At 33.9% G+C, this 21,569-nt stretch overlaps 4 protein-coding genes across 7 annotated transcripts; 1 reads left to right on the plus strand and 3 right to left on the minus strand.

Moving 5' to 3' along the window:
- Positions 1-1,813: 1,813 nt before the first annotated feature.
- Positions 1,814-5,048, minus strand: gng8 (guanine nucleotide binding protein (G protein), gamma 8). The gene is made up of 3 exons (XM_083563837.1): positions 4,045-5,048; positions 3,118-3,258; positions 1,814-1,962 (listed from the first exon to the last, which is right to left on the minus strand). The coding sequence occupies exons 2-3, from the start codon at positions 3,199-3,201 to the stop codon at positions 1,834-1,836; spliced, it is 213 nt and encodes a 70-aa protein (XP_083419963.1). The 5' UTR covers positions 3,202-3,258; positions 4,045-5,048; the 3' UTR covers positions 1,814-1,833.
- Positions 5,049-5,139: 91 nt separating this feature from the next.
- On the minus strand, positions 5,140-5,672 carry LOC310738676 (syncollin-like; the record flags this gene model as incomplete). Its single annotated transcript, XM_083563836.1, has 1 exon — positions 5,140-5,672. The coding sequence occupies one exon, from the start codon at positions 5,670-5,672 to the stop codon at positions 5,277-5,279; it is 396 nt and encodes a 131-aa protein (XP_083419962.1). The 3' UTR covers positions 5,140-5,276.
- A 2,271-nt stretch (positions 5,673-7,943) lies between these two features.
- rfc2 (replication factor C (activator 1) 2) lies at positions 7,944-13,916 on the plus strand. The gene is made up of 11 exons (XM_083564924.1): positions 7,944-8,149; positions 8,421-8,490; positions 10,176-10,217; positions 10,305-10,411; positions 11,892-11,993; positions 12,108-12,208; positions 12,359-12,516; positions 12,816-12,881; positions 12,986-13,066; positions 13,170-13,283; positions 13,718-13,916. The coding sequence occupies exons 1-11, from the start codon at positions 8,040-8,042 to the stop codon at positions 13,826-13,828; spliced, it is 1,062 nt and encodes a 353-aa protein (XP_083421050.1). The 5' UTR covers positions 7,944-8,039; the 3' UTR covers positions 13,829-13,916.
- A 1,453-nt stretch (positions 13,917-15,369) lies between these two features.
- Positions 15,370-20,849, minus strand: LOC310739437 (uncharacterized protein). Of its 4 annotated transcripts, none has more exons than XM_083565364.1 (12): positions 20,754-20,849; positions 19,249-19,353; positions 18,952-18,994; positions 18,751-18,794; positions 18,207-18,252; positions 18,067-18,101; positions 17,949-17,990; positions 17,830-17,860; positions 16,432-16,478; positions 16,037-16,090; positions 15,796-15,852; positions 15,370-15,708 (listed from the first exon to the last, which is right to left on the minus strand). In XM_083565364.1, the coding sequence occupies exons 2-12, from the start codon at positions 19,349-19,351 to the stop codon at positions 15,674-15,676; spliced, it is 537 nt and encodes a 178-aa protein (XP_083421490.1). In that variant the 5' UTR covers positions 19,352-19,353; positions 20,754-20,849; the 3' UTR covers positions 15,370-15,673. The 4 variants fall into 4 exon arrangements, with proteins under 4 accessions (XP_083421490.1, XP_083421488.1, XP_083421489.1 ...); XM_083565362.1 differs by having other exon boundaries at positions 15,796-15,909; positions 15,965-16,090; XM_083565363.1 differs by having other exon boundaries at positions 17,949-17,993.
- Between the last annotated feature and the right edge of the window lie 720 nt (positions 20,850-21,569).

Raw genomic sequence — 21,569 nt, forward strand, 5'->3', positions numbered from 1 at the left:
TGATTAAATAGACCTAAGTTTTGGAGAAATGCACGAAATATCAGAAAGTGAAAAACAAACCCTCGATGACATTTAATATGAACACTGTACAGCCATTAGTTTTTGCATTGCAAAACAGATATTTACCATGTAACAACTGGTTTACTGTTACAACTGTACATAGTACACTGATCTAATCTAAAGATCTAACAGAATGTAATTATTTAGTTAGGCAAAACTCATAAATTTGTAAAGGATTGTATATGGTAGGTAAAACATTTAGATGTTAAAAAAGAATCTCCATAAATACATTCGGTACTCAAGGTATTCTTTTTTTTTTACTTTTTAAATGTATATGAAATTTTTAAACACTGTGTTTTAAGATTTTTGTTAATCTATAGTTTATATGAAATATTTAATAACATTTTTGTGTCTTTTTATTTTATAAGGGAAAAACATCAAGGTTTAGCTGAAATAAGTCAGACTGCATCCTTCTAATTAGGCACATGTAGAGTAATATGACACAACATTGTCTAACAGCAAATGCTAGACATCTTATAGAAACATCCAGCTGCTACATGACTAAACAGCTGCATTAATAAAGTATCTTTAATAAAGCATTTCCTGCTACAATATGAAAGCCCTAACAAAACATTTAAGAAATTGACTGACAACACGTGATTTATTCTTCCTTATTTTATTGCCATTAGTGTGAATACTATCATAAAATATCCAGTGTGTCTTTACCTGATGCTGAACAGAAATATAACAAATTAGTCATCTATATAAACTGTGCTTAAAAAAATGTTTTAGAGCACATAGGAAAAAGTATGGTGAGCTTATGAAACAGTATATTTTTCTATGTATCTCTTCAAAGTTTGTTTATTGAATGGGCGAGTCTGTTGTATTTCAGGTTAATGATTAAACCATCTTTACGAAAGTTAACAGACACGACATACCTGACTGAGCAGAGACAAAGGGAACTTTGCTCTCAACCTCAAAATGCATTTTTAATTGAGCCACACAGAAAAGAAAGCCTTAGCGTCATCTTAATGTGAAATGAATCTGATGATTCATCCATTAGCCCGCATCGAATCAACAGCTCAGAGCACAGATCTAGGATAACATATTCCATGCCTGAGTAGACACTGAGCACGTGAGAACAGTGACAAGCACTGACGTGTTTTAGGAAAAAAAAAAAAAAATTTTTACAGCTTTTGTGTCAATTTGTCTTTTCTTGTGCTTCTACAGACCTCAGTAATGAAAAATGCTGAGGTAAGATAAAAACACAGACATCTTCAGCGTAGTTAGTGTTGCCTCTCATTTTAAAAGAGCGCTGAATAATTTATGGGTCCTGCATGACAGAAATTACTATGGCACACGGAAACGTCACACTCAACTTCCACATTTATGAATCACATGATACAGTATGCATGTGAAATCTAGATAGTATTAGAGTCTTAGTATTATAATGTTAATGTACAATCTGCATTAAGATGGATTAATAGTTGGAACATTAGATATAATGGTAAGGTGCTGTTTAGGGTTTTTTTCATATGTGGTTTTATATTTTACAAATTCACACAATTTCCTTGTATGCAAAAACTAACATGATCCTATGTGACATGTAGGTTATATTTCTGTAAGTAGAGATATACCAAACAAATTAAATACAATAAATATTTTTAAATATAAACAGCTATTTGGAAAATACAGTTCTAGTGGATAAGTTGGAAAGTCACTATATAAAACAAGTTTGGATCAATCATTAAAAATGTAGCTGGCCTACGTGTTCATAGATCTAAATACCATTCAGATGAAATGCCGAATGTGTGTAGGTGAGTGATCTGGAAACTACAAAATTGCACAAAATATCTTCTTCTCTCTAAAGGGGTTTTCAGAGTTGGGCATGGGAGAGACGAGCGGGTCTTCTTTGGCATGAGATTCACAGTAGGACATCAGCTCAGCGGCTGCTTTAGACACCTGAAAAAAAGCAGATGCAAATGCAGGTGAGCAAATAGATCACTGCACTCAGTAGTCCTTTTATAAGATATGCTTACCTTTTATGTTCACTCATTAACTCACTTATCAGGTACAACTGTGTACATATATACATAGTATATACATATGTGACATTTTGTAGAAAAAATAAAACTGTTCTGTAGAACTGGATCACTGAATCACTAAGCTGATATTATTTAGGTAGACAATGCTAGAGGACCAAGAATATCACACACTTTTGTGAAAGAATAGAAGATTATACTATCATCGTATACAATACTACTGTTTTAGCGTTAAACAACATTTATACCCAAACAACATTGCAGCACACTCACACACACACACACACACACACACACACACACACACACACACACACACACACACACACACACACACACACACACACACACACACACACACACACCATGTCCTCAAATTACTAGGTAGTGCTCCTATAGTATAGTATAGCTCCTATAGTCCTATAGAGGTATGACATTAGCAAAGCAATTTATTAAGAAATATATTAAAAACACATCTTTGAAATTCACGAGTTTAACAGTCACAACATTAGCAAATACACAACAGATTGATTTGTTCTTTGTAATCCCACTGGCCAGACATTTTTTTTTTTTTTTTTTGACACATAAGGAAAAAGAAATATGACACATAATCAGTCAATTCATTTTCCAACTCTTGTTCACATTATCATAACATTTTTACTCAGCAGCAACTGCTTTTAATACAATTTAAGGTAGGTAATTCTGTAAACATTTTGAATTGTAGTGAATTATATCTTTTAAAAAGCTGCACAACTCTGTGGAGAACCAATAGGACAATCAAAGAGACCAATAAGAAGAGACAGTCACTGCCTTATCAGAGCCTGAGGCTACCTTCAATGTGGCAAATATTTTTCTTAAACTTTTGACAACACAGCAATGTGGCACAGACTATTATTAAAAATAAAAACTTTCAGCTGTGATACTTGTCATTTTATAAATATATCGTCTTCTGAGAAAGCAATTTGTATACATGAACACAGAGGTACAGAAAAAGGGACAAAAGATATATTAGAGCAGTCAGAGCTATTCAGATATAGGAGTAGACAATATCTAGATTATAGTATTGGTCGCTTACCATCATCCTGTCGATGTTAACCTCCAGTTTTAACTGTTCCACTGTCTTCCGAGCATCTGCGATCTTGGCCATGTTGTTGGACATTGTGCTTGGAACACTTCTTAACCTAGATCTATCCTAAGCAGGGGCTTTAGCTTTCTCCTACAGTCAGAGATCACAGGGATATGTTTATGGCAAAAAAGTCAAGAAAAACATTTTGTGATTTGTTACAGATTTTTTTTCCTGAGCATGCAAAAAAAAATCATATTGAAAACCAAAATGCATTTAAATCATAATAGCTAAGTGATTTCATTTTCACTTGTTGCTTTTTAACTGTTCTTTTTTCCCTTCCTCTCATTAGAGGCCAGGGTAAGATGGAGCAGCAGTAATTGTTTTGTTGAGGCTGTCTGGGTCTCAGCTGGTCATACACAGCATGAGGCTCAGTGGGAGAAGACAACACAAGTACAGGTATCCTCATGAGGCAGCCACTAAGCTGCTCAGCGTCCAATGTCTACTACAATTTCCCTTTAGTAACCTTTTCTATGAATTGTAGCTTAAGCTGAATTGAAGTTAACACTGTATTGCTGCCTTAGATTTCAGGAGAAAATCTAATATGTTGCATTAAATAGAATAGATTCAGTGATATAAAACTAAAAGCACAAATGAAATCACTGTATCGTATGTTTTGTGTCTTAATATCCTATTTTATGAATAGAATTATACAGCCTAAGTATTCTGCATGACCATACATTTGATTAGTATAAGTATGCAATATTACAATTTTGCACTTTATTTGCATTTCTCATTATATCCTCATTGTTATCCTTTCAGTTTATCCCCAAGAAAAAATAAAGAAAAAATTCCCCAAGCTTCACATTTACATAGCCATTGATATATTTCTCATTTTCTGCATGAAGACAAGTTTTCAAGGTTTAATGTCAGACTTACCGCAGAGAAGCTCCGATAATGTCCAAGATTGTAACTGCAGAAATTGATTTTTATTGTCGCTTATATGAAGCTCACATTACCAATGTTACAGAAGCAAATGAGGAGACTCTGAGGAGTTAAATGGGTAGGAGGGATGGGAAAGGTTGCCTCCTCTCATAATTAGTGCTTATTCCTCCCCCCATATCGGGCTGCATAGGTGAGTCCTAGACTTCATGTGGTGTGACCTTCTATTGAGTCTATCTTTCATGGATGGAGAAAAAAGAAAATAGAGTGCTGTTAATTTTTGGGAGATATTATGACCTATTAGTGTAGGAACTTTTCCTTGTATATAGAAAAATATAGAGTTTTTCATTTTTATATTGAATACTTGTTTCTAGATATGTAGTCTGTTGGAAACCACTTAAGTGGGTGTTACTAAGAGCCTGCGGCTCGCCAGAGTCACCAGAGATACAGTCTGTTTTTCTGCCCTCCACCTCCAAATATTTACCTGTCACCCAAGACTCAGTATCCTAAGCTCGAGGCTCTAATATGTATAAAGCATTTATGGTCAAGAAAATATGTAAGAAAATATATAAGAAAAAAAAAGTAAATATATAAAAAAATAATTGAGCCCTAATCATGTAAGTGATAGTAGAGCTGGGATTTAAACGAAAAAGTCAGAGAGCTCTTTCTTAGTTGTGTTCATACGCTGACTCAAAACTGATGGAAAAGTTTTTTTTTGTCACTTGTCACCTAGCCCATCAGCAGTGGCAGAAGAGTTGTGGATCTCACCATAGGGGTCTGGATTCCACCTCCGGACTTTAATGTCAGCTGCCTCATTAGCTGCTGTTTTCATTCATTTATTGGTCTACACACAGCAAGGAGCACAGAAGTGCTACAGGGATTCCCACAACTCAGCTGGATCCCTTAGACGAGCCTAGAGAGCCACGGGCCTTCAACAAAAACCTCTCTATTTTTTTATACATCATATTATAAAAATAAAAAAAAAAAGATGTAATTTTTGCAAGGTTTTTGTAAGATTTCTAGTTAGTGTTTCTTTTGAAGCTGTCATCAAGACTACTAGTGAAGCATCCAGACATCCTTTCAGATTGCAGATAAATTTGATGTTTTATTCAATGTTAAAAACATTTAAGTCTGCACATTTACATTTGACAGATTGTGCAATTAATTTATCTGATTTATTCAGATCACCAAATTTTCAGTCTCTCCTCCTCTGCTTGTTTCAGCAGCATCTAGCACACGCAGTAGTATGCAGAGATGTCGTTTTCCCAGCTTCCGAGCAGGCCCTGCTGCACGTCTTTGAGGCGGTAGACGATGCCAGAGGAAAACTTTCTCTTGCTTCCATTCTTCTTGACGCGAGACCACACGGTCAGGGAGCACATCTTGTTCACCACCAGAGAAGAAATGCGATTGTTCCAGCGCCACGGAATGATTGGGATGTCATCATTGGGGTAGGCATCAATGTACTCTCCCCCACAGCTTTGTTCGTAGTAGTAGTTGCTATCTTCGAACATGCGAGCGCAGATCTTCTTGCCCTCGGCATCTTTCAGGGTGTTTGGTTCTGGGCACTGGGCATCCAGACCCAGGAAACAGAAAGCGCAGAGAAGCAGAGCAGAAGCAAACTTCATGGTTTCAGCGTGTAAGAGCTGTAAACAGTTTAATCCAGGCTTATATATACATTGACCTCTGGTTAGTGTGTGAAGTTCAACAGATGGGATGGAGGACATTCATGGGAATTTCAACATGTTGTTTATAGAGCGTCTTATCCTAGTAAGATGAACTGAATCAGTTATATATTTATATTTATAACAACTAAGTAAATACTTTTGTGCACTTTTGTGTTTAGGCCATTTTCCCAGTATCTCTTATAAATTTAATAAATTAACTAGTACTTTTATAGAATGAGTAGATTGAGTGCTGAAAATAATTTTCATATGTTATCCGTTTGGAGGAAAAGTTTGTGTGATTTTGCTCGGGGTTGGTGTATGTAATAATAATGATAATAATTATTAATATTATAATCATTATTATTAATATTATTATTAGTAGTAGTAGTAATAGTAGTAATAGTAATAGTATTAGTATCATCATCATCATTATCATTAAATTCATCACCATGGTGTTCTTAGATTAACTAGTGCCCGATCCAGCGTGTAGTCCTGACTAAAGCGCAATATAATAAAAATCGACTCAGACCATGATTTAGGATTTACAGAAGGGTAAATAAGCAACTTTTTAGGATAATAATAATTATAATTACAATAATTAATTAATTAATTTTATTATTAATAATAGGATTACAAAATAATATCTTAACAAGTGAAAGATATCTTAATATAGTTAATCTTCTACTGCCATGTATTTTCATGCAAGTTTATATCAAGAAAGTGACCTCTACATTGACACCTGTTACAACGATCTGAAATTTCGCAGCTGTTCGATGTGGATAGTGAGGGCAAAATGAGATTATCAGAAGTCATACTAATTCAGCTTTGTTGATAATGTACACTGTGTCTCTATTTTTAACTTTGTGAAGGTAAGACCCTGTCTTGCAGGGTCAGTCTTATCAGTCTCTCCTCTTCCCCATTACATTATTCACTGTCATACTTTATACAATAGAGATTATTAAATAATTTTTTTAAAAATTTACAGACTTATCATTTTAATATATGCTGTGCACCCGTAAGTAAAAATACATATCTACAATACTGATGGAAGATTTCTAAATAAACAAATTATATGATTAGTAGTAGTAGTAGTAGTACCAGTAGTAGTAGTAGTAGTAGTAGTAGTAGTAGTAGTAGTAGTCTTCTTCTTCTTCTTCCTCTTCTTCTTCTTCCTCTTCTTCTTCTTCTTCTTCTTCTTCTTCTTCTTCTTATTATTATTATTAATAATAATAATAATGATAATAATAATAATAAATAATGTAATATTGTCTTAAAAAAATTATAATACATATCTAAAATAATTAAAACAACATTATTATGCCTATTTTTCTTTTTCTTTTTTTTTTTTTTAGATATGTAGATATGTTTACATAATAGATTATTTTTTTTTTATTTCATGTTTGTTGAACTTTTAATTCATATTTATCACTATACTACTACTGCTACCACCACCACTACCACCACCACCACCAACAACAACAACAACACTTTTAACTTGAAGGTAGTATGTCGACAAATTGGTTTACGAATAGCTCTTTCTTCATTCAAGATGTGTTTTCTTGCTAAGATCGATTTTTATTTTATTTATATATTGCATTGGCAAATGTGTAATTATACAATACAGTAATGTCAGTACATTTAAACCACAACACACCTACAAGTGAGCTTGTATCGATCATTCAGTATAAATATATTTTCTAAATTACATTAATATATAAATCAAATAAAACAGGCGAACACACATTTTCCTTGAAGGGCCAAAAATTAAACTTGATTGAGGGCCAGGGGCTGAAAATAAACATTTTATTATACTCAACAATATTTTACACTAAGGTAGCCATGTTTATTCTCATTTAGGATTTATAAATAATTCATTCATTCATTCATTCATTCATTCATTCATTCATTGAAAGGCATGACTCTGTAATCTACTTTTTAAATGCAGTTCTATTTTCAAAGTTCAGGTTTAGATAAACCTCTAGCACAAGGAGAAACAATCTTATGTATTGTACAATAAAGTAATTACTCATAATATACTCAGTGACCTCTAATAAGAAACAGGAAGCTGGTCCTTATTTTTTCAAGTTTTTTTTTTTGTTCTATCATGAAGGGCCAAGTCAAAGAAGCCAAATTTAGTTCCTGAGCCCCAGTTTGTGTGTTTGGTTTATAAAACAACTTAAATCCATTACACGAAAAAACACAGCACTAAAATCTGTCATCAGATCGGTTTCATTGTCCCTGTTCTGTCGTGCTGCGGGAAGTGACGTCACCTCGACGTAACTTCCTGTGTTTGGTGGCGCGGGAAGGTCTGACGCTGCGAGAGTCGTCATGGACGTGGAGATGAAAGAAGCTGATGGTGAACAAAGTCAAACAGATGCACAGAGTAATACGAAAGAAAAGGCTCAGAAGTCTTCGACGAGCACTTATGAACTCCCTTGGTAAAGTCAGCTTCCGGTTCAAACATGTTATTAATAAGTGCACCTAATGCTAGGAGGAGTAAAGCGGTATTCTGTTAGCTTGTAGCAGATACGGGTTTAGTTGTGTTTTTATAATCCTGGTTTAGATCAGTCGTGTACGGTTAGAGAATAAAAATGTCAGACCTCCCTCATAAAGAGTAAGATTAGTTTTACAGTGAACAGCATGGCGTAACTGTTAACAGAATCTTTATTCCTTTTGTATTTCCGGTGGGTTTTTTTTGTTTGTTTGTAGGGTTGAAAAATACAGACCACTGAAGCTGAATGAAATCGTTGGAAATGAAGAAACTGTCAGCAGACTAGAGGTGAGTCAGGAAGTGTAATGTAGCCAACACTATCCCCGTCCTTCATAGTTCATCCCCATATCCCCATCTGCATCTGTACAACTTCTTCTTCTTTCAGCTTCTCCCATTAGGGGGCGCCACCGCGGATCATCCGTCTCCATACCCACCTGCCCTCTACATCTGCCTCTTTCAAACCATCTACCTGCATGTCTTCCCTCACCACATCCATAAACCTCCTCCTTGGTCTTCCTCTTTTCCTCCTTTCTAAAGGCTCCATTCTCAGTGTTCTCCTACCGATATACCCCATGTCCCTCCTCTGAACATGTCCAAACCATCTCATTCATGCCTCCGTCACCTTGTCTCCAAAATGTCCTACATGCACAGTCATACAACATCCCCGTTAAATCCTCCATCAGGAGTTCATTAGGTTAGGAACAACACTCTGGGATTCATGCAGGTATAGGAAATTAATCCATGGTGAGGTTGTATAAAGCAGCCTGAAGCATAAATTAATTTTTAATCCTGTAGATCCTCGTCACTCGCAATGAAAATTGCAGCATGAAAATTATCCAGATTACAAACCTGTGTATCTACATCAGTTTTACTTTCGAAGTTTTTCAGTTCAATGAAAGAAGTTATAAATAGTACAATTTAAACAATGAAATCATCCCTTTTATAGTGCAATAAAGTTTAATTCCTAATGCAGCTAAAGTTTTTTTTTTTCCCCCAAATAGGGCTAATTCATATTCACTTATTTTCATTTTAATTTAAAATATTTTGCAGCTTATAATTAATTGTAATTTTAAGTATCAAACTATAATTGATTATCTGTATAATTGGCTTTTCCCCCTCTTCTCATGTATGGCATGGTGGGACAAATCAAGTGTCACCACAGGCCAACTTTGGTCCCCGAACCCTTGTTTATATAACATTTAATCAAAAATAAAATAAAAAGGTTTGTTCGTGTCACTTTCATTCATTCATTGTTGCTTACTTAAATGAAGGCTAAAGTAAGTTTGTTTGTTTGTTTTTATGTTTTTACACCAGACCTTTACTCTCCTAGAGGAAGGGGTTAGTTGAAGGTTAATACAGTTGTGGGCAACTGACCATAAGATTCTTTCAAACATCTCATTCCACATATAGTCCCCGTTCCCCACACTTCCTGGAAGATATTTCATTAGATTTTGGGGTGTGCTTGTGAAGATTTGCGCTGTCAGCCACAAAGGTGTTAAAGTCAGTTACTGATGTAAAGTGAGAAGGCCTGAGGTGCAGTCAGTGTTCCAATTCATCCCAAAGGTGTTCAACAGTGTTGAGGTCAGTGCTCTATAGCAGGCCCTCAAGATCTTCCACTTCAACCCATGTAAACCATATCTTCATGAAGCTGGTTTTGTTCACAGGGACATTTCCATGCTGTAACATGTTTGGGTGTATTAGTTCAGGGGTAAATGAAATGCTACCACATTCAAACATCCTTTATAATTGTGTGCCTCCAACTTTCTGGTAATAGTTTGGAGGAAGAGTATGGCTGGAAAAGTCAGGTGTCCCAATACCTTTGTTTAAATAGTGCTGAACGTTTGTCAAAACAATTGTCGTGTTTTAGAGGTTCTTTTTATTAAATGTATTGACAGTTACATTAAACCTTAATAAAAGCCATTTATGTTTAATCACTGAGTCAGCACTATTTATTTCTGGGATGTTTTAAACAGGTGTTTGCCAGAGAGGGAAACGTACCCAATATCATTATTGCTGTAAGTAGTCATTCATTTTTTTTTTTGTCACTTAACAGTCAATAACATCATAGTAGGATATCTAATGACAGATTGTTGTGCTTTCAGGGTCCTCCTGGCACTGGAAAAACAACAAGCATTTTGTGTTTGGCTCGAGCTCTTCTGGGCCCTGCAATGAAGGACGCAGTGCTTGAGTTGAATGCCTCAAATGATCGGTAACTACCACTGAGCTCATGTTATTAAAACTCTGATCTATGATATAAAGATATGAACTCTGTATTTTCTGAGAATCGTTTATGAAGTCATGTAAATGTAAATTTACAGTATTATGCAGATAGTGATATCCATAGGGACCTACAAATATTTCCTGATTTTAGAGCACGTAGTTCATGATCTAAGAGAGCGATCAGCCTAAAATCTGTTAGAGAGTCTGGGTTTTTAATTTTATAGCATATACAGTACAGACCAAAAGTTTGGACACATCTTCTCATTCAAAGAGTTTTCTTTATTTTCATGACTATGAAAATTGTAGATTCACACTGAAGGCATCAAAACTATGAATTAACACGTGAAATTATATATGGAATTATATTCATAACAAAAAAGTGTGAAACAACTGAAAAATGTCATATTCTAGGTTCTTCAAAGTAGCCACCTTTTGCTTTGATTACTGCTTTGCACACTCGTGGCATTCTCTTGATGAGCTTCAAGAGGTAGTCACCTGAAATGGTCTTCCAACAGTCTTGAAGGAGTTCCCCGAGAGATGCTTGGCACTTGTTGGCCCTTTTGCCTTCACTCTGCGGTCCAGCTCACCCCTAAACCATCTCGATTGGGTTCAGGTCCGGTGACTGTGGAGGCCAGGTCATCTGGCACAGCACCCCATCACTCTCCTTCTTGGTCAAATAGCCCTTGATGCCTTCAGTGTGACTCTACAATTTTCATAGTCATGAAAATAAAGAAAACTCTTTGAATGAGAAGGTGTGTCCAAACTTTTGGTCTGTACTGTATGTTAGTTTATAGTATACAGCTGATTCTTTTATTATCGATATTTGTCTTATCAAGGTTGCATGTGCACTATTCAGTCTTGGTTGATGTGCACAGTGCAATGAAATGAAAAAAAAAATAATGTTTTATCTTGAATTCATAAGTATTAGTTTTACTTGCTTTACCTGGTGTATGAAACTCCAGAAACAAATGAGTCAAACTGCATGTATACTATAATTATTTATTTTGTTTTTACATTATACACTGATTAGCAATAATATTAAAACCACTGATAGGATGCAGGAATAACAGTCAAACGTAAGAATGTAACTGACTTAGAAAGTGGCAAAATTGTAATGACTGAACGACTGGGTTAGAGCATCTGCAGATATGCAGTTGTTACTACGTACCAAAAACAGTGAGGACAAGTGGTTAACCAACTACAGGATCATGTGTTCAAGGTGTTGACTTGGATTTCGGATGTGCCAGACCTTAATTCAATTACGCATCTGTTGAACATGATGGAGAAACCAGTCTGATCAATAAGGCCCCACCTCACAACTTGGAGGAGGAGTTTTTCAACAATATTTTGGAGTACACAATATTACGCAGGTGGCTCCCAAGACAAAATTGGTTAGAGATTTGACTAAAGAAAAACATAAAGCTGTCTTTTGCATGGACCTCAAGATGCTCATGTTTTTGTTGTTTCAGAGGTATTGATGTTGTTCGAAACAAGATCAAGATGTTTGCCCAGCAAAAAGTTACTCTTCCCAAAGGACGTCACAAAATCATCATTCTGGATGAAGCTGACAGGTAATTAAAAAAATTAATGAAAAAATGTTATTGTGTATTAATTTTCTAGCTATTAAGTTATTGAAATTTGAGTTAGTGGAAGATTTCTGTTAAATTAGCTGTTTCTGAATTAAGCATGACTGATGGAGCACAGCAAGCTCTGAGAAGAACAATGGAGATCTATTCGAAGACCACCCGATTTGCTTTGGCCTGCAATGCATCAGATAAAATTATAGGTGAGTGACCTGTCTGTAGGCATTTGGAGCATCTACAATGCAAGTCCCTAAAAAGGGTCAGAAAAATTCCCAAAGCAGGTATATAAAGTGTTAGATATCTGTAATGGCTGTTGATGGATTTGACTTTACGACTCTGCTGTGTTCTTTTAGAACCAATTCAGTCACGCTGTGCCGTGCTGCGCTACAGTAAACTGCGGGATGAACAGATTATGATGCGGCTAATGGAGGTAGTAGAGAAGGAGAATTTGCACACCACCAATGATGGACTGGAGGCCATTATTTTCACAGCCCAAGGAGACATGAGACAGGTTAGTGAACATTCCTTAGTTAAAGTAGTAGTTTACTTCAAAACAAAATGTAGCAGATTTGTTTATTTAAATAAGACAAGACATGTTTATGTAATGTTTGTCTCTTTACTTTTGTACCATTCCATAGCTAATATAGCTAACAGGTAATAGATTTATTTTATCGTCTTTGCTGTCTAAATTAAATCCCTCAGCAACACAGTTAAAACATTTTTATTTATTTATTTCCATCTAGTAAATATTTAACAATGATCGAATCAAGAAATATACGCCTCTTGTTACAATTCGGCTTGTGTTTCCAGGCACTCAACAACCTGCAGTCCACCCATTCTGGATTTGGTTTTATCAACAGTGAAAATGTGTTCAAGGTGGGTTTTCTGTTTTCCCCCCTTGATAACTGGGGTAAATAATCAACTTGAGCAGTGAGCATGAGGCGCTCAATAACAGAGTGGATTTGGTTTCTTCTGATCAGGTATGTGATGAGCCACATCCCCTGCTGGTTAAAAGCATGCTTGAGCACTGCGTCAACGCAAACATCGACGAGGCTTACAAGGTACTAACGACTCATGTTTCTGCACACAAATAAATAGGAACATGCACTTGACGTAAACAATATCATGCAGCTAATTGATCAGTTCTATATTCTCATTCATTAGATAATATCACAGCTTTGGTCACTTGGCTACTCTCCTGAAGATATAATAGGGAACATCTTTAGAGTGTGTAAGACCTTCCAGATGCCTGAGTACCTGAAGCTGGAGTTTATCAAGGTAGTAATTGTACTTTCTTTTTCTTTTTTTGTTGCTTTGGTGCATAAATGTACTGTTGATCTTTCAGGGCTTTAGATCAATTCTTCGGGTTCTTCTGCACAGCCTTAAACCAAGAAATCTTCAATATCAGATATATAATTTATGATGTGATATTTCGAAACTTTTAAAATGCTCTTTGCTGACTTGTTTTTAAAATGCTACACTAGCCTCATAAACATCACCAGTTCCCAACCAAGCACGTAAACATGTAAAGCTTGTTATGGAAAATTATACATGCAGCAGTATTGTATATCTAAATTTATGTCTGTGTTTATTTCTGTTGTAATAAATTATTAATTTATTTTCCACTTGTAAAGTGCAGTGAATACAATCCCGATGTTTGTATGCCTATTTAGCTATACTGCATGCTTGCTAACATGAGGTGTATTTTTCAGGAGATTGGATACACCCACATGAGGATAGCAGAAGGAGTAAATTCTCTCCTCCAGCTTGCTGGGCTGTTGGGACGTCTCTGCAGTAAGACTGCACTACCCGGGGCCAGCTAAAGCCGAATGCTTCAAACTCGTAGAGATTTAAACCTGTCACTGTAAATAGTTTGAGAAATCTTCAATAAAACATACTTAAGGTTTTTTTTTTTCACTTTTTGTATCTTTTGAAAATATTACTTATCTTTAACCGTGGTTTTATATTAATTCTTTTTTTACGCAGTCTCTCTCACACACACACGATCCGGAACATACAGCCCTAAACAAAATTAGTCAAACTTTGATCATCTTAAACACATCTGAAATGGATAATTTTATATTAATATTTCTCATAAATCATGTCATTCATGCCAAAAACATTCTCTTTTTTTTATTGATAGTCTTTTATTTTTAACAGAATGTACGATTTCTGTGAGGTAACCTGCAATAAAAAAAAAAAAGTTGCGTATTCATTCCCAACAAATGATCCCACTGTATCTGCCACAGGTACTATATGCCTGTAAGATGCTTTGTATTAAAACAAGTAAGCTGAGCAGGGCTCACCTATGCACACATTACATTTTTTTTTTTATTGACTTATTGTGAAAATTCCAAACAGGCTAATTCAGGTGTTAGTTTAGCCAGTACAAGTAGATGGTGAGTCAACAATTGGTTAACAAGTTTACATATAAACTATAAGTAAGTGTGCTGTGTTTAGTTTAACATGGCTTCAGGAAAGTTTATTGACAATTAAAGATCATAGCAGTCTAGTTACCTAATTTGTGTTTAGTTTGCTTGTTTAAGCGCTTTAATAATGATTTAGTTCATTTCACCTCATAATTAATTTCCATGCTACAGTTTGAGCTTTTCCAGTTTATTTACAGGATTCCTACTTTTCTAAATATGCTACTATATATTCTTAATATAATAAATATATAACTAATAAACAAAAAAGTTTCTTATTTCAATCTCTTTTTCCTTTTTTGAGTTCTAATCATAAACATAAATCAGTCTTCTACTTTCTTCAATTTCTTGACTCAGGTTCTTGTGCTCCTGCATGATCTGGACTGAGATCTCATTTAACTGAAGGCCATATAGTGCTAATTTCATTCTGTATTTACACTTAAGGACATATGTTGTGACAAATATTTGCATAGTCTTAACATTTACAAATGAAATTAACAACTGACAAAACCATATACAAATTACATATGTATTTGTATGTAAAATAAACTGAGATGGATATATTTTGCAGGATGAGTCAACATGTATATGCATATATCATTAAATAGGTCTAAGTGTGTAACATTGTTTTATAAACTCATTTATCAGTATCTAGTGTTCAAGCAGTGGTTTAACATTTATATTAAAAAAATGTTTTATTTCAGTTGCTTTGGTGATTTCTTTTTATTGTAAAATCAAGCCCTATAATTATTTTTGTATAAAAATGCTTTTTTTTTCTTCCAAACATCTCTCCAAAATATTATAATAAATATAATCTCATAAAGTAGAGAAGTAGAATATATTAACATGTATATAATATATACAGTATATATAATTATTATAAGGTACTGCAAAGAGAAATGTTTCAACAATTTTTTTTTAATCAACAGCACTACAGATCAGCTCAGTAAGATTTTATTTTTAATGTAGTGACACTTAAAACCGACATTTTACAAGTTTTAATTCCATAAAATGAAAAATCACTATATTAATTATTTACTCTTCACTCTGACACATCTCATTATCACATTGACAATTTCACTAAAAAGTTTAAATAAGTCCAACATACAATCTATGAAACATTGCATTAGTTTTCAATGTTTTGGTTGTGTTCTATAAGTTGATGTATATGTATAATATCTGTATAATCAATAATAATTAAAATATGTTTAACATCAGTGCAGAAGTTTGCGTTACTGTGTGTTAGGGTGCTTCTGCGTTGACATAATCTGGCTCATCTGTCAGAAAGAAAAAGGTCAATATAAGTGTTCACGTCTCATCAGGATTATTAGAAAACGTGAAGGTTAAACGGTACTGCTCCTTACCATCATCATCATTTTTGCTGTTTTGCAGGAAATCTGTGTTTTCATAGTCATAACTGTCTGTTGCCATGTAGAAAGAAAAATTTTTTTGATTAGTTCCAAAAAAAAAAAAAAAAACTAAATGTTTACAAAAAAATACACAAAAAATCACAATCTAAATCACAAAAAATACACATAAACATATATGTGTGGGGTGTAGTTTTTAAAAAAGAAGAACCATGTGTAAAAACTTTATCGTTCTCACCTGAGTCGTGTTCAACATCTTGTGTTCGAAATATATTCGCATAGTCCCCGTCATCTATATAAAATACATATATACACCACCGTTAGTCAAGATAATCCACACCCAAATCACAGAATTGCTCGTTTCTTCATCGTCCTCGTGTTTACTGACATCTGTGACATTTTGTCTTGCTCCTCACAAGACCCTAACATTTTTACTTTAGTTTGCAGTTACAGCAGAATCTGCATGCTGATTTTCATCTGGCTTTCAGACCCCGTGGTTTCTTGTGACATTTCAGTCGACAGTAAAGGGGCAAACCTAAACACTTCCTTTCTTCTCTCATTTAAATACAATCGGCGCACAAGAGTGTTAAAAGAGAGAATAAAATAACTGTTCATCTAGTGTTTCTTTCTTACCGTCATCCAAAGCGGAGTTTTTGTGAGGCGGTGTGGCTATTGGGTCTCTAAAAGCCGATCAGGATAGAAATAGTGTTAGTTGGAATAAAGGATAGTTTAGCTATATAATACACATAAAATTACTCGTTTTTTACAAAATGAAATTAGATCAATCAAGTTGCCTATTTGTTTTACCTTAAGCTATGAGGCTAACATTTCACTTGTACTTAGCTAAGCAAGCAGTTTAGCATTCAGCAAACCCCATATTAAAAAAACCCATCACACATTTACCTTAACCTCAATGGTTTTTGACACTATTTTAAAACACTAACTAAATAATTGACTCAAATGAAATTCTGTAACTAAAACACACGTTGTGGCCTTCATTAAGCCAAAATATAATACTTGTTACCTGTATAGCATATATAGTATATGCCTACGGTAGCATGCATCATAGCATGCAGAAATATATTAGGTATCCAACACAGTCATTAGACCACCTTTCAGTCAAATTTACATGCAAATGCATTTAACATTGTTCCTGTCTTTTCACGCTGACAGTCACTCAAAATGTTTATTAAAAAATAATGTAGAAAAGTAAATTAAATAAAGCTCCAGCTTTCATTCTGAAATATACCAAATACAGACATTTGGTAATTCATATATCATGTAATTCGACGTTAATTTTATGTCTGTATCACTAAAGCTTAGCTGTTACTAAATTATTTTGAATAAAAACAAAACATTTTAGCTTATTTATTAATATAAATATGTACACTAGAGAGAGGGAGAGAGAGAGAGAGAGAGAGAGAGAGAGAGAGAGAGAGAGAGAGAGAGAGAGAGAGAGAATTTGAATGTAAGTGCTCATTTAATATATAAAAAAATGAATAATAATATAAATATTATTGATATGCATATTTAATATAAACAATATTACTAGCAGTAGTAGCAGCAGCAGCAGTAATTGTATTAATTACCATTTATTGGATTTCTGTCAAGAAATAAATGCAGTGTCAAACAGGAAATTTGGAGAAAAATAAAGTCTATGAACAGACTGAATTATCTTCAAATTTAATATATTTAATGTATTTCCTCTTATGTTCTAATTTCTTCTTTAGTAATTAGTGATGTTAGATTTTTAAGACTTTTTTTTATTGTTACAATATTTTTTGCATGTTACATTTTTTATGATGTAACATTGCAAACAATGCAAGGCTCTGGGGTCATTCTGCCCCCCTATTTTCGATAAGTGACAACCTGTTTACATGTACATATTTTGTGTTTTAACCTTTGCCCCAAAACAAGACACATAATAGCTTCACAACCTTCACAACCTTCCATGCACCAACCCACTGCTTTAACTACTGACATGAATCTTCCCCCAGTTTCCTCCTATAACAAATGAAGTTCAACACTTACACATAAGTGGGTTCCATGCTGCCACTGATTGCTGTTAAAGGGGATATAAATAAAATAACAATTTACTAGAAAACTACTTAGAACTTGAGTAAATATTCAGAAAGCTAACAGTTACGTACACTTTGGAATGTTCTGGTAACTGTCCCCTGTTTCCTGGATAGCTGCTGGAGAATCACACAGTGTTACTGTTAATCATTTCTAACTGAACTAAAACTTATTTCAACTTGTAACACTTACACGTAAGCCGGCTGTTGGATGCATGTGCAAAATCCCTGTAAAAATAAAACATTGCACTTCAGTGATTTATTTGTTAAATAATATTTAATTATAATGGTAGAAATACAGTGAATATAGTGACAGTGTTTGCAGTGCATTACCCTGAACTCACACACAGATTTGGGTTTATCTGGTTAGTTTTCATCACTGTAGCAGAAAAACAAAACGGTCAGGTAAGATGCACATTAAATCCACATTTAATCCACTTTACACTTGAACTTGCTTCCATAAATGTTTTTTCCAAAGATAAGCAATAAAGTGAGTAGATACTGCAATTTCATTAATATAAATATGACAATTCATTATATTTATATCCTTATTCCTAATTATTAACATTTTTGTTTTAGAGAACTAAACGTTAGTTACTTAAATATCAAGACACCTTAAAACTCAGAGACATTAATTGGACATAAATTTTACTTTGTCATACTAAAATTTTGCTAAATACGACAACATATTTATTTATTTGTTTGTTTGTTTTATGTTTTACACTTTTAAAAAAGCAAACTCTGTAACACTGGCATTGGTACCAGGCTTTAATCTGGTCACAAAAGTGACATTAAATATAAAGCTGAAAAATATCCACAATAACCAATAAACAGTGACAATACAGAGCCAAGAATTCTTTTTTTTACTGCTTTTTACCTGTTTTTGACCTCGTCACGGCAAACCTGCTCCCCTCTCGTTGACTGGATGAAGCCAGAATAAAGCAATAAATCAACCTGAATTAAACCTTTCCATCATTTACACAAAAACAAGAAATAACTGAACCATTTAAAATGTATAAACTACTTATTGAAATCTATAATAATTAAAGTGTCTGAAAAATCATCTTTGACAACTTACAAAACTTGTGGAACATAGAGTTGGTTATTTTCCTGTACAATCACTGCAAAAAATACATATATATATATATATATATATATATATATATATATATATATATATATATATATATATATATATATATATACATATATATACATATATATATATATATATATATATATATATATATATATATATATATATATATATATATATATATATATATATATATATATATATTCGTATATTACGATATGAATAATGATGCATGTTCATGGACAAGTGAAAAGAGCATGTGTGTGGTATGGCACTCACTCGATTTCCTTCGACAGCGTATGCACAGAGCACAGATGAAGCCCACGGCTGAGACGGACAGGAGGGCAAGGACAGCGCCTTGCTGGCTTGTTATCTCGATCATAACTTCGAAGTAAAAAAAATAATAAATAACTCAGTGATTATTTCACATGATACGGCTAAGAAATGTATTACATTTGTGTAGCTTTTTTTTTTTTTTTTTTTTTTACAGCACCAGCCACAAAAATGCTCAAGTCTGCTAAGTACATATAAACGCTAAAAGTATAGCAGTGATGTTTAAACCATTAAACAGTTCAAATAAAATAAGTACAGAATACCTAATGTAATAATTAAAGAAATACAACATGACAGGAAATGCTGTTTTAAGACAACAGTCAAGAGCAGGGTGATGCAAAGCCTGGAATATCTGCTTAATCAAGTTATTTCTTGTTATCATTTATGTTATCAGAGCTATACACATATCTCAGCCACTGGTTACTCACCAGCCTCACCTTTTTTTCTTCTCAAGAAGTTAGACAAAGAGGCTGCAACTTGTCATGTTACAAAGCAGCCAGTAAGCACAATAGCACAGTCTGTTTACCACTTTCCCATAAAGAAACTTACTGAATGTTAAAAACTGCTGACACTGGAGACTCCTTCTGTAAAGGTTAACCTCATCTTGTGGTATCACCATGGCAACAGCTATATTTAATAACTTTTTTAAACAGCAATTAGAACGAAAGTGTTCAAATGTCTCTAGTATAAGAAACAGGAATTAAGATGTTATTATAAACCTGTCATATGACGTTGTCAGAGTTGCAGTTCTAGAAAAGTAGTTTGGAGTCTGATTGGTGAATGTAGTGCTTTAATAAAGGACATTGCACTCAAACCGTTCGAACCTATAAATAAGAGATCTGAGATATCCTGTATGTGGTAGGTTTGACATACCTTTTTAAAGAATAGGATGTATTAAGCTATTTTTAATATAAAACAGTTATACACTTACAATGCATTATCTTCAGCTGGGGAAATGTAATCAACAGAGAAATATTCAACATTTGGACATGAACGTATGACACAATATCCATGTTCATTCCAATTCCTCTTCTGCTCTGATTTAGTTTGTGTTTCCTGTAAAGTCCATTAATCCTCTGATCATACAAATGGAATTAATATATATAAGTTGTCAGTTCTGCTTTTTATATTATAGGAATCACAAAAGATCATTACTTTTGGTTTCATATGATATAAGTAACTGCTATTGCTGCTAATGTTAATACATACTTGTAACTGATACAATGCCGTATAATTTATTTAATCTGATTATTAGTATTATAAATAGTATTATAGTCGCTGTATGAGTTTTATAACGGTCTTAAATTTCAGCATAATTCTGAGAAACCTTTTGCAGATGCCGAAAAAAGATTTTGTTATCTCACTGCTTCTTACCAAAGCGTTCAATATCTATTTAAGGCTTTTAGTATTTCAAAGTTACTTGAATTTCATGGGAAAAAAACCAAAGTTACCTTAAACAGCGTGTCAGTGTGAATCCATTCTGTTGCACTCGCTTCCAGCCTCAGCTGAAGGTCTGAAATAAAAGCATCGGGTAAAAAATGCTGTTTCCTGTTTCAAACTGAATCTTACCACATCCGCGTGCTCTCATACGCCGGACACAGGTTAGAAGACCACCACAAAACTTCTGTGCACCTACACATCTGTTGTTATACTGTATACTGTTTTTTCTTTGTAAGTCTAAAATTAATTGAACACATTTTATAATACTGGAATTACTATATTACAAATGATATAGTGTACTGGATTTGGTAAGAAAGCCTGCTTAGACTGCTGTAAAGTTTTCATTCAGGTGCCTCAACGTTGTTTTCTTTGCATAAAGGGTTTCATTTTGAATCCTCAATGACATTGTAGGTATTAAGTGTTGTAAGGTTCTGCATTGAAACTGAGTTTAGGAGATCAATACCATCTTAAATGTATTTGTTTTTTGTTTGTTTGCTGAATTTATAAGCTTGACAAAGCATGCTATAATACTGTTGAACTGTTCCTCGTACATTAAATAAAAAGAAATAACAAAGAAAGATCATATAATCTCTTTGACATTTAGATATTTGAAGAGATTTGAAGAGTACTGTTAAAATGTATTTAAAATAAAATAAAAAACATTTTACTGACATGCCAGTACAACATTTTTGGTTTGGTTTTGTTTTAATTGACTAGTAATAATTAATTTATTCTACAATACTTTTTAAGCCATTCCATAACTGGAGATATGTACTATATGGGCAAAAGTTTGTGTACATCTGACCAGGTATGTGCTTTATAAACAT

This window comes from Silurus aristotelis, assembly GCF_946808225.1.
Source record: "Silurus aristotelis genome assembly, chromosome: 16".
NCBI classification, from domain to species: domain Eukaryota; kingdom Metazoa; phylum Chordata; class Actinopteri; order Siluriformes; family Siluridae; genus Silurus; species Silurus aristotelis.

Bases quoted from the DNA above. Each gene is read 5' to 3' on its own strand.
- gng8 (XM_083563837.1), bottom strand. From the start codon at position 3,201: ATGTCCAACAACATGGCCAAGATCGCAGATGCTCGGAAGACAGTGGAA. The intron at 1,963-3,117 runs GTAAGCGACCAA...GCTTTTTTTCAG, and splicing joins TTAACATCGACAGGATGATG to GTGTCTAAAGCAGCCGCTGA.
- LOC310739437 (XM_083565361.1), bottom strand. From the start codon at position 19,351: ATGATCGAGATAACAAGCCAGCAAGGCGCTGTCCTTGCCCTCCTGTCC. The intron at 18,253-18,750 runs GTAAAAAGCAGT...TTTCTGCTACAG, and splicing joins CGTGACGAGGTCAAAAACAG to TGATGAAAACTAACCAGATA. The intron at 16,091-16,431 runs GTAAGAAAGAAA...TATTTTATATAG, and splicing joins AAACTCCGCTTTGGATGACG to ATGACGGGGACTATGCGAAT.
- rfc2 (XM_083564924.1), top strand. From the start codon at position 8,040: ATGGACGTGGAGATGAAAGAAGCTGATGGTGAACAAAGTCAAACAGAT. The intron at 8,491-10,175 runs GTGAGTCAGGAA...TGTTTTAAACAG, and splicing joins AAACTGTCAGCAGACTAGAG to GTGTTTGCCAGAGAGGGAAA. The intron at 12,209-12,358 runs GTGAGTGACCTG...GTGTTCTTTTAG, and splicing joins TGCATCAGATAAAATTATAG to AACCAATTCAGTCACGCTGT.